The sequence below is a fragment of the Felis catus genome, chromosome C2 (assembly GCF_018350175.1).
Source record: "Felis catus isolate Fca126 chromosome C2, F.catus_Fca126_mat1.0, whole genome shotgun sequence".
Classification (NCBI taxonomy): domain Eukaryota; kingdom Metazoa; phylum Chordata; class Mammalia; order Carnivora; family Felidae; genus Felis; species Felis catus.
In genome coordinates, this window is record NC_058376.1 from 94,315,751 (window position 1) to 94,327,854 (window position 12,104).

The 12,104-nt window shown below is 37.7% G+C and overlaps 1 protein-coding gene and 1 pseudogene across 8 annotated transcripts in view; one reads left to right on the plus strand and one right to left on the minus strand.

Annotated features, from left to right (window-relative positions):
* PLD1 (phospholipase D1) overlaps positions 1-12,104 on the plus strand; it is a 209,934-nt gene that overhangs the window by 109,846 nt on the left and 87,984 nt on the right. For all 8 annotated transcript variants that reach the window (XM_023260401.2, XM_019840111.3, XM_045037268.1 and 5 more), the window contains one exon: positions 9,738-9,819. In XM_023260401.2, the coding sequence (XP_023116169.2) occupies positions 9,738-9,819 (82 nt within the window). The remainder of the gene's footprint in view (positions 1-9,737; positions 9,820-12,104) is intronic.
* On the minus strand, positions 1,358-6,359 carry LOC102900043 (annotated as a pseudogene).

Genomic DNA, 12,104 nt, shown 5'->3' on the forward strand with positions numbered 1-12,104 from the left:
CAGAGAGAGAGGGAGACACAGAATTGGAGGCAGGCTCCAGGCTCTGAGCCATCAGCCCAGAGCCCGATGCGGGGCTCGAACTCACGGGACCGCGAGATCGTGACCTGAGCTGAAGTCGGACGTCCAACCGACTGAGCCACCCAGGCGCCCCAAGACCAGATTTTCTTAAGGTTTTAACTTTAATTCCAGTATAGGTAACATACAGTGTTACATTAGTTTCAAGTACACAATATAGCGATTCAACAGTTCTGTACATTACTCAGTGCTCATCATGATAAGTGTCCTCTTTAATCTCTATCACCTATTTCACCCCCCCCCCCTTCCTTCTGGTAACCATCAGCATGTTCTCTGTAGTTAAGAGTCCGTGTTTAGGTTTATCTCTTTTTTTTTTTTCCTTTACTCATTTGTTTTGTTTCTCAGATTCAACATATGAGTGAGATCATATGGTAGCTGGCTTTCTCTGGCTGATTTATTTCACTTAGCATTATACTCTCTAGCTCCATCCATGTTGTCACAAATGGCAAGATTTCATTCTTTTTTATGGCTGAATAATATTCCATCACACACACACACACACACACACACACACACACACACACACCATCCCACATCTTATCTACCCATTTATCTATAGATGGACACTTGGGCTGTTTCCATAATTTAGCTATTGTCAATAATGCTGCTATAAACATAGGGTTGCATGTATCCCTTTGAATTAGGGTTTTTGTATTTCTTGGGTAAATACCCAGTTGTATGATTACTGCACTGTAGGATAGTTCTATTTTTAACTTTTTAAAAAAATTTTGTTTATTTTTGAGAGAGAAAAGTGGAAGCATAGGAGTTGAAGCAGGTTCTGTGCTGATTGAGAGCAGAGAGCTGGTGTGGGGCTCAAACTTATGAACCGTGAGATCATCACCTGAGCCAAAACCAAGAGTGGGACACTTAACTGACTGAGCCACCCAGGTGTCCGTAGTTTTAACATTTTGAGGAACCTCCATACTGTTTTCCACAGTGGCTGCACCAGTTTGCATTCCCACCAACAGTGCTCGAGGGTTCTCCCTGCCAACACTTGTTACCTCTTATGTTTTTTATTTTAGCCATTCTGACCATTGTGAGGTAATATCTCATCGTACTTTTGATTTGCATTCCCCTGATAATGAATGATATTGAACATCTTTTCATGTGTCTGTTGGTCATTTGTATGTCTTTTTTGGAGAAATGTCTGTTCATGTCTTCTGCCCATTTTTTAAAATTGGATTATTTGTTTTTTGGGTGTTGAGTTTTTCAGTTCTTTATTTTAGTTACTAAACCTTTATCATCAGATATGTCATTTGAAAATATCTTCTCCCATGCAGTAGGTTGCCTTTTAGGCTTTTTGTTTTGTTTTGTTTTTTACTTAAAAATAGTTGTATTTATATTCTACAATGTACTCAAATACTGGTTTTCTTACAAACTTTCTACAGGATGTTTTTTGAACAGATTCTTCACATTGTGTCTTGACTGTGTTCTTATGGAATTGCAGGGAAATAGTTTTGTGTGTTTCTATAGCTTAATTTGTACTAAAGGGATGACAGGTGGTCACATGCAGTCCATGAAGGATTCTGACATGACGAATAGTCAGTTTTTTGACATGGGCCATCCACCCCTTTGATGCTGAAGGTAATGCATCTGTTGAAAGAGGTAATTATAGATTTGGATTACTGATCTCTGCCTCTTCCAGTTTTTCTATATTGTCTTCCCATATAATGTGAACTCTCGTGACTCTAGGATTAGATGCCAAAATGTTCCTTTGAAGCTTAGAAAAGTCTGGTTTTCCTGGCAAATTTTCCCATACTTCTGTCTCAATATATTCATTATTTACATGGCAGCCAACTCTAATAAATTCTTGCCCTCAATAGGTGCATGTAATTAGCACAACTGTTATACCTACTGCATCTACATCTGGAATGAGTCTTGGATTAGGTGCCTCAGCTGGAAATAAAACATGCCGTCCTGCAGAAACAGGGCCCACTAAGAGTCTAAAACTTAATCATATTCTTCACTTTCTGCAGAGCCCACATAGAAATTTTTCAATTCCAAGTCTTCAGACAGGTCCTCGATGCACTTGAAGGAGTTCTTGAACTGGAATGGGTTGTAGGAAGGAGAAGGATTATCCAGCACCACTACATTGTTCATTTGAACCTTTGGTAAAAAGCAAACAAACAATTGGAACAAGGGTCTTCTTGTGGCACAGTAAAGTCCAGTGTGCGGCTGCTAGAGACAGCGTAGACCCTGACCCTCGAAGCATCTGCCCCGTGTGGTGCAGCAGTGATTTGAGAAACTTTTTTCCTCTTTTTATTTATACCCGAGCACTCCACAGTGTTTTGTAGCTTTCCTGTTTTACTAAACTACAGCCCCCAATTGACTTCACCCAAGCTCTGACCCTCCTCCTCCAGCGAGGGCCTCACTGGGGAGCAAGATGGAGTCCCTCTCCCAGAATGGGTCACTTCAGCTCCACCTGCTGGTGTGGATTAGGACTGGTTACCTTTTCCTTTTGTTGATGATTTCCTTTGCTGTGGGGAAACTTTATTTTGATGTAGTCCTAACAGTTTATTTTTATTTTTATTTCCCTTGCCTCAGGAGACATATCTAGAAAAATGCTGCTAGGATTAATGTCAAAGAGATTACTGACTGTGCTCTCTTTTAGGATTTTTATGGTTTCAGGTCTCACATTTAGGTCTTTAATCCATTTTGAGTTTATTCTGGTATAAAAGTGGTCCAGTTTCTTTCTTTTGCATGTGGCTGTCCAATTTTCCCAACACCATTTGCTAAAGACTGTCTCTTCCCATTTTATATTCTTGCCCCTTTGTCATAGATTAATTAATTCATTATATAAGTGTGGGTTTATTTCTGGACTCTATCCTGTTTTTCTGTGTCAGTACCATACTGTTTTGATTACTATAGCTTTGCAGTATATCTTGAAATCTGGGGTTGTGATACCTCCAGCTTTGTTATTCTTTCTCAAGATTGCTTTGGCTGTTTGGGGTCTTTCATGGTTCCGTACAAATTTTAGGATTGTTTGTTCTAGCTTTGTGAAAAATGCTGGTGGTACTTTGATAGGAATAGTATAGACTTTTTGACCATATTTATTCTTCTAATTCATGAACATGGAATGTCTTTGCATTTCTTTTTGTCAGCTTGAATTTATTTTATCAATGTGTTATAGTTTTCAGAGTACAAGTCTTTTACCTTTTTGGTTAAGTTTATTCCTAGGTATTGTATTATTTTTGGTAGAATTGTAAATGGGATTGTTTTCTTAATTTCTCTTTCTGCTGCTCCATTATTAGTGTATATAAAGGCAACAAATTTCTGTACATTGATTTTGTATCCTGTGACTTCACTGTATTTATTCATTAGTTCTAGTAGTTTTTCAGTGGAGTCTTTAGGGTTTTCTATACGTAGTATCAGGTCATCTGCAAATAACGAAAATTTTGCTTCTTCCTTTCTGATTTGGATGCCTTTTTTTTCATTTTCTTGTCTGATTGCTGTGGCTAGGACTTCTAATCTATGTTGAATAAAAGTAATGAGAGTAGACATCTTTATGTTGTTCCTGATCTAGAGGAAAAGCTCTGTTTTTCTCCACTGAGTGTGATGTTAGCTGCAAATTTTTCACAGATCTTTATTATGCTGAGGTATGTTGCCTCTAAACCTACTTGGTTGAGTTTTTCTTTTTTTAATCATGAAGGATGTTGAACTTTGTCAAATGCTTTTCTGCCCTATTGAAATGATTATATGGTTTTTATCCTTTCTGTTGTTAGTGTGATGTATCACACTGATTGATTTGCAAATATTGAATCATCCTTGCATGTTTGGAATAAGTCTCATTTGATTGTGGCGAATGATTTTTTAAAAAATATGTTGTTAGATTTGGTTTGCTAATATTTTTGTTGAGGATTTTTGCCTTCTGTGTTCATCAGAGATATTAGCTTGTAGTTCTCTTTTTTAGTGGTATCTTTGTCTGGTTTTGGTATCAGGGTAATGCTGACTTCATTGAATGTATTTGGAAGCTTTCCTTCCTCTTACATTTTTTGGAATAGTTTGAGGAGAATGGGTATTAACTAATTTTTAAAAGTTTGGTAGTGTTCATATATGAATCCATCTGGACTTTCATTTTTTAGTAGTTTTTTGATTACCAGTTCAAATTTGTTGCTTGTAATTGGTCTGTTCAGATTTTCTTCCTGGTTCAGTTTTAGAAGGCTATATGTTTCTAAAAATGTATCCTTTTCTTCTAGGTTATCCATTTTGTTGGCATATAATTTTTCATAGTATTTTCTTATAATCATTTGTATTTCTGTGGTATTATTTTCTTTCTTCTACTCATCTTAGGCTTTTTTTTTTTCTAGTTCCTTTTGGTGTAAGGTTAGTTTGTTTATTTGGGCTTTTTCTTATTTCTTGAGGTAAGCCTATATCACTATAATCTTCCCTCTTAGAACTGCTTTCACTGAGTGCCAAAGATTTTGTACCACTGTATTTTCATTTGCATTTGTCTCCATTTATTTATTTTTTTAATTTCTTCTTTGATTGCTTCGTTGACCCATTGGTTGTTTAGTATCATATTGTTTAGTCTCCATGTGTTTGTGTTTTTTCCAGGTTTTTTTCTTGTGATTTATTTCTAGTTTAATGCCATGGTGATTAGAAAAGATGTATCGTATGCTTTCAATCTTCTTAAATTTATTGAGACTTGTTTTCCGTCTAATATGTGATCTATTCTAGAGAATATTCCATATTCATTGAAAAGAATATGTATTCTGTTGTTTTTTCATGGAATGTCCTGTATGTATCTGTTATGTCTCTCAGGTCCAATGTTTCATTCAAATACATTCTTTCTTTATTGATCTTCTGTTCAAAGGATCTATCCATTGATGTGAATAGAGTGTTAAAGTCCCCTACCCTTTGTGTTACCATCAGTTTCTCTCTTTAAGTCCATTAATACTTGCTTTATGTATCTAGGTGCTCCGGTATTGGGTGTGTAGGATTGGTCCCCTTATTATGTAATGCCCTTCTCTGTTTCTTGTTATAATCTTTGTTTGAATGTCTGTTTTGTCTGATATAAGATTGGTACCCTGGTTTTTTTGTTTTTGTTTTTGTTTTTTCCACTTCCGTTTGCCTGGTGAGTGTTTACTCATCTCTTGGCTGTGGTTTAATTCTCAGTTCAGTTCTCAAACTTTGGTGTAATGTTTAGGATCAAATCCATGGAAGGGCAGCTTGGGAGTGAGCTAGAAGTTCATAATCTACTTAATAGGGTTGCTTTCCTAAGCTCTGCTTTCTTGAAGATCTCTCTACTACGTTTGGGTTTGCTGTAGCTTCCCCCTACCCCCCCCCCCCCCCCCCGCCCAGTTCTCTAGAAAGGTGGAGCTTTATTTGCCCTGCCCTACTGCACACTTTCTGCAATGATACTTGTGTCTGGAGTCAAGCAATGGATATTTATTTACGTTGTCCTTTTGGAACAGCAGCTCTTCTAGTTGGAGAAAAAGGTTCCAATCCCTCAGTGTTGTGGTGCCTGTGAGCCCCTGGCTGTCATCTGAACTCATTCTTTCTCCTGAAGCCTGAGGTAGAGAACTTCTACCTGAGTTCTCTGTACCTGTGCCAAAGCCCATTTCTGGGTTCTCCTTCAGGTTGATGAATCAGATGGGGAAAAAAATGGTAAAGTCCCCATTGTTTAGATGGTACATCAGATTCTGTTCTTCCTGAATTCATGAACATCTCTCCTTTTGTTCAGATCTTAATTTTTTTCAACAACGTTTTGTACTTTCTACATCCAGTAGTCTCCCTTTGTCCATAGTTTTGCTTTCTGCAGTTTCAGTTACCTGAGATCAACCACGATCTAGAAGCAGATGATTCTCCTTCTTACCCATTGTCAGAGGGTGATAGTGGCCTAATGCTGCATCACAATGCCTACATCATTCACCTCGCTTTACTCATCATTTAGGTATTTTATCATCTCATATCATCATCAGAAGGGGGAAACAGTACAATAACATATTTTGAGAGAGGGAGAAACCACATTCACATAACTTTTATTACCATTTTATGTACAGTTTTACTTATTTTTTTATTACAGTTTTATCACAGTGTTGTAATTGCATTATTTTATTAGTACTATTGTTAATTTTTACTGTCCCTAATTTATAAATTAAACTTTATCATTGGCATGTGTGTATGGGATAAAACTTTGCTTATCTAATAGTTGCTTAGTGAAGATCCTGAGATAATGATGCTTGTAAGTCATAACTCATATAGCTGCTTTTTCCTCATCAATGAGACCATTGTTTATACTTTGTTTAAAGCATGAACACTTGTTTTTTTACCTTCTTATACATTATCCCCAAACTGAGGGTTCCTTGAGATCTATCTTAAGATTCTCCAGAGCATCTAATAGAATGTTCTACATCCAGGGTACACAAATGCTTGTAGGTTAAATAAAGAATGGTAAAGACTTAACTGCAGGGTATAGCATTACAAGTGGCCCCCAAACAGAAGGCCTCTGAGTTTATAATTAATGTGCACATCAAAAAATTTCAAGAATCTATGTTGTTTGGTATCTCTCACCTTCAGTGAACAAGCAGTGCATAGCAATGCACATTTCTACCTAAAACAGACCTTTTTTTTTAATTTTTAAATTTTTTAAAATTTTATTTTTTATTTTTTAAAATTTACATCCAAATTAGTTAGCATATAGTGCAACAATGATTTCAGGGGTAGATTCCTTAGTGCCCCTTACCCACATAGCCCATCCCCCCTCCCACACTCCCTCCAGTAACCCTCTGTTTATTCTTCATATTTATGAATCTCTTATGTTTTGTCCCCCTCCCTGTTTTTATATGATTTTTGTTTCCCTTCCCTTATGTTCATCTGTTTTGTCTCTTAAAGTCCTCATATGAGTGAAGTCATATGATTTTTGTCTTTGTCTAATTTCACTTAGCATAATACCCTCCAATTCCATCCATATAGTTGCAAGTGGCAAGCTTTCATTCTTTTTGATTGCTGAGTCATACTCCATTGTATATATATGCCACATCTTCTTTATCCACTCATCCATCAATGGGCATTTGGGCTCTTTCCATGCTTTGGCTATTGTTGATAGTGCTGCTATAAACACGGGGGTGCGTGTGTCCCTTCGAAACAGCACACCTGTGTCCCTTGGATAAATGCCTAGTAGTGCAATTTCTGGGTCATAGGGTAGTTCTATTTTTAGCTTTTTGAGGAACCTCCATACTGTTTTCCAGAGTGGCTGCACCAGCTTGCATTCCCACCAGCAATGCAAACGAGATCCTCTTTCTCCGCATCCTCACCAATATCTGTTGTTGCCTGAGTTGTTAATGTAAGCCATTCTGACAGGTGTAAGGTAGTATCTCATTGTGGTTTTGATTTGTATTGCCCTGATGATGAGTGATGTGGAGCATTTTTTCATGTGTCAGTTGGCCATCTGGATGTCTTCTTTGGAGAAGTGTCTATTCATGTCTTTTGCCCATTTCTTCACCGGATTATTTGTTTTTTGGGTGTTGAGTTTGATAAATTCTTTATAGATTTTGGATACTAACCCTTTATCTGATATGTTGTTTGCAAATATCTTCTCCCATTCCGTCGGTTGCCTTTTAGTTTTGCTGATTGTTTCCTTCTCTGTGCAGAAGCTTTTTATTTTGATGAGGTCCCAGTAGTTCATTTTTGTTTTTGTTTCCCTTGCCTCCAGAGACGTGTTGAGTAAGAAGTTGCTGCGGTCAAGATCAAAGAGGTTTTTGCCTGCTTTCTCCATTTTGATGGCTTCCTGTAACAGACCTCTTTTTAATTCATTTTAGATCCTTTGCTAGCAATTGCTGCATTTTTGTTTTTTTGTTTGGACATAGATTGCCTCTGTGTTCCTTTCCTACACTAAGTTAAGTACTGCACACACCCCACCATTTGTCTGTTTTCTTATTTATCTTACACAGTATGTATTTCCTTAGGGTATTTTATCTTTGGGGCTTTATTTTTCTTTAACTGAATAAAATAGAGCATAAAAAGATTTTAAAAATATCTTTAGCTCCTTAGGCTAAATGCTCAGAGGCCTCTCTGGCAAGGCAGTTCTCCAGCCTGGTACTCTATAAGGCTTTAATCCTTGCAGTCTACTCCTGCTCCTCCAGGTCTAGCATTTCAGCAGATAAAGTTTCCTTTATTGTACATATTTTGTTCTGTTTTTCCTCGTCATAGAGTAGTTACATCATATATAGATTTAACTCAAACACTGACTTCAGATCTCACCCCATTTTTACATTGGAAAAAAAATGTCATCCATCAGCAAACCTGCCTTCTTCCCTGCTCAGAAAGCCCCAGGTCCTATGGACACTGCTCCTTGGTATAGAAAGTCAGTGTTTATGTTTATCAATTAGAATACTCTTGGCTTGGATTAACAGAATTCTCAACTAAAGGTGGTTTAAACAGTGAGGATTTATTTGTATTGTTTAATGAGAAATCCAAAGTTAAGCAGTCCTAAAGTTGGCAAAATGGTCTAGTGATTTCAGGGTTCTGGTTTTCCCTTTAGAATTTCAATATGGCTATACCTGCCTAAGCATCATATCCCCAAACAACATCTGTTGTACAGCTACTTTTCCTGGTGTGTGTGTGTGTGTGTGTGCGTGTGTGTGTGTATAAGAAAGAGAGATCAAAGAGGAAAAACTTTCCCATTAAACCCATGCGTGCCTCCTCATATATCTCATTGTGGGAGGTAGACTCTGACTGAAGAAAGAAGGTGGAAAATGGCTGTTGTCTGGGCAATCACCAGTATCTGCATATGCGTATATATTTGCATGTGTGAGTAAGAGAGAGAGAGAAATCATAGTGATTTTTTTTTTAATGGCTCAAGGCTGTTCCCAGGTAAAGTTATATGTGAACTCCTAGCAGAGCTTTCAATGACCCGCCACACTGGAGGAGGAGGATGGTGGCATTTGCGCTAAAATTGCCTTTGCTTCCGATGGCACAATCAGAATTTTATATTTTGTCTTTTGATTGGAGCATTTAGTCTATTTACATTCAGAGTGATTATTGAAAGATATGAATTTCGTGCCATTGTGTTACCTGTAATGCTGCTGTTTCTGGTGATGTTCTCTGTTCCTTTCTAGTCTGTTGCTTTTGGTATTTCTTTCCCACTCAAAGAGTCTCCTTTAATATTTCTTGCAGGGCTGGTTTAGTGGTCATGAAGTCCTTTAGTTTTTGTTTGTCTGGGAAACTCTTTGTCTCAGTTTCCATTCTGAATGACAGCCTTGTTGGATAAAGAATCCTTGGCTGCCTATTTTTCCCATTTAGCACATTGACTATTTCCTGCCACTCCCTCTGACCTGACAGGTTTCTGTGGACAGATCTGCTGCAAGCCTGACCTATCTTCCCTTGTAAGTTAAGGACTTTTTTCCCTTGCTGCTTTCAGGATTCTTTCCTTGTCTGTGCGTTTTGTGAATTTGACTATATGATATGTCTAGGTGATGGCTGGCTTTTGTTGAATTTAATGGGAATTTCCTGTGATTCTTGGGTTTCGATGCCGGTGATCTTCTCCAGAGTAGGGAAGTTTTCAGTTATGATTTGCTCAGATAAACCTTCTTCCCCCCCTTTCTCTCTTTTCTTCTTCTGGGACTCCTGTGACATGCATGTTATTACATTTTAAGAAGTCACTGAGTTCTCTAAGTCTACCTTCATTTTACTTTTTAAAACTCTTGCTTTTGTGATTTCAGGTTGAGTCCAGAAATCTTCCTGAAACGCCCGGTGGTTGAAGGAAATCGTTGGAGGTTGGACTGCATTCTTAAACGAAAAGCAGTACGTATTCCAAACCTTGGCTGGTGTAATTTTTTCAATGTTTATTGTTTCTGAAATACCTTTTCTTTTTCAAAGCCCGTCATATGTAAGCGTAGCTTTTTTCTTTAGAGTTTGATAAAAAGTGGAATATTTGTGGTTTTCAAGTTTATTTGGTTCTTTTTTCCTGTTACTCTTGACTGCATAAATATGTTAGCCTAATTCACAGCATGGATTATATCAGGAACTCTAAGTTTTGATTTTTAATCAGTTACAGGCAGTTAATTTTATAGGCAAAAAAACTGTAACAAGATTTTATCATTGAATAATAAAGGGTGAAATGAAATGTAGCATTTTATTTTTTATTCATTATTCTGCCATTTGATCAAAATACAAAGTCATTAGGAGAATGATTTCATTCAGTTGGGGCCAAGATAATGTAGAAGAATATCAAAAAGAAGGGCAGTAAGAATTGGTGTTGCTTTGGTTCCAGTTTTGAGACAGTTCATGGTAAAAATGTGGAATTGTCTCCTCTCCAGTTGACCCTGTAGATTCTGGGTAAGCATTGAGTGTATTCTTTTTGGTATAAAAAGTAACTGAAACAGTATAGGCTCATCAATAACTACTTTACATTCTTATTTCTAATGAATGTTTTTATATAGTTGGCTCTCAACCAAGGTAAATTAAGTAAAATTAGAATAGATCTGGATTTGTTATTAATCATGTCCAAATTAGGAAGTGCCAGCATTTTTCTGCTATTACTTGAAATTGTCTTAAGCTTTTTTATTCTATCATTTTTTAAATGTTTATTGATTTTTTTTCATTTTTGAGAGAGAGTGTGTGTGAGTGAGAGAGAGTGAGTGCAAGTGGGTAAGCGCAGAGAGAGAGGGAGACACAGAATCCGAAGCAGGCTCTAGGCTCTGAGCCATCAGCACAGAGCCTGACACGGGGCTCAGACTCACGAACCAGGAGATCATGACCTGAGCCGAAGTCAGATGCTTAAGTGAGCCACGCAGGTGCCCCTTTATTATTCTATCATTAAACATTCTAACATAATTTGTAGATCCTGGGTAATTGGGTAAAAACAAGAATTTTTGTTTCTTATAGTTGTGACTCATTTCTTCTTTCCCATTCTCCATGTTCTCTTATTGCTTTCCCCGTTTACCCATCCTCCCTCTTTCAGTGTCTTTCCCCATGCCTTTAAGATTTCTAAAGATAATCCATAGATATAGTCAGACCTCACTAATACTGATGGAAAAAGAAGAATAAGCTTTATTTCAGACACATGTTCTGCCAAACAGCATTATTTTCATGGCTAGTCTAATTCATTGCCTCAAAAGAATTCCATTCACAAAATTGGAAATTCTGTCTTCAAAAGCATTATTTGTATGTTCATTAAATAAATAATTCAGCATAAAGTTACTGAGTGTCTCCTAGGAGCCAAGTACTACACTAATTACTAAAGATGCCATGAATGTGAGTAGGACTCCATCCCTGCCCATGGAAGGCTTGCTGAAGGACTCGTGTCCCAGGTTTAGTCCTAGCCTTATCAAACTTCCTTCTACATATTGAATGAGCTATAGCCTTCTCCACGTTTCTCTCCACAAAACAGCGTTTTTCCCATCTCTCCTCAAGATTCCATTTTAGTTAAGTTGTTCCAGTCTGGCCTAGCAATTGTCAACCATACTAGTAACTCCTCTCTTCATAGTACGTATCCAACACTTTACTGTTGTAGGTTTCAATCAATATGTATTTGTTGAGTGCCTACTATGGGAAGCTCTCGTGGGGAAGTCCCTCACAATATGAGGAATTTAGGGCATTTAGGATGGGCAAAAAAATTTAAATGAAAGGAAGAAGTTTCTAGGTGTAGGAAAAAATTTAAATGAAAGGAAGAAGTTTCTAGGTGTAGAGGAAACATTCCGGAGGCAGGAATTCCCAAGGCTTTGTCAGTCACAGTAAAGTGACAAGGCTAATTATAGCTGAGTGTTAGCGTAAGTACGACGAGGGATCAAGCTGGAAAGGCTGTTGCAGCCAGATGTGGAGGCTTGCGAGCCAAGTCAGTCGTTTGGACTTTATGGAAGAAAGTAGGAAGTGACTGGGCAAGGTTCGAGTCTGGTAGAGGAGTCTGGTGATCTGATCAAAATGGTGTATTAGGAAGGTGAGTCTGGCAATGGGAAGAAGTGGAAAGAACTCGGGTTCGATGAGCTAAATTCCAGCTGACTTGAGTGTGAGGTGCCTACAGGATATCTTAGTAAATTCCAGAAAGCTAGCAAATGCCTGAGCAGGGCTTAGGAGAAAGATTCTAAAGA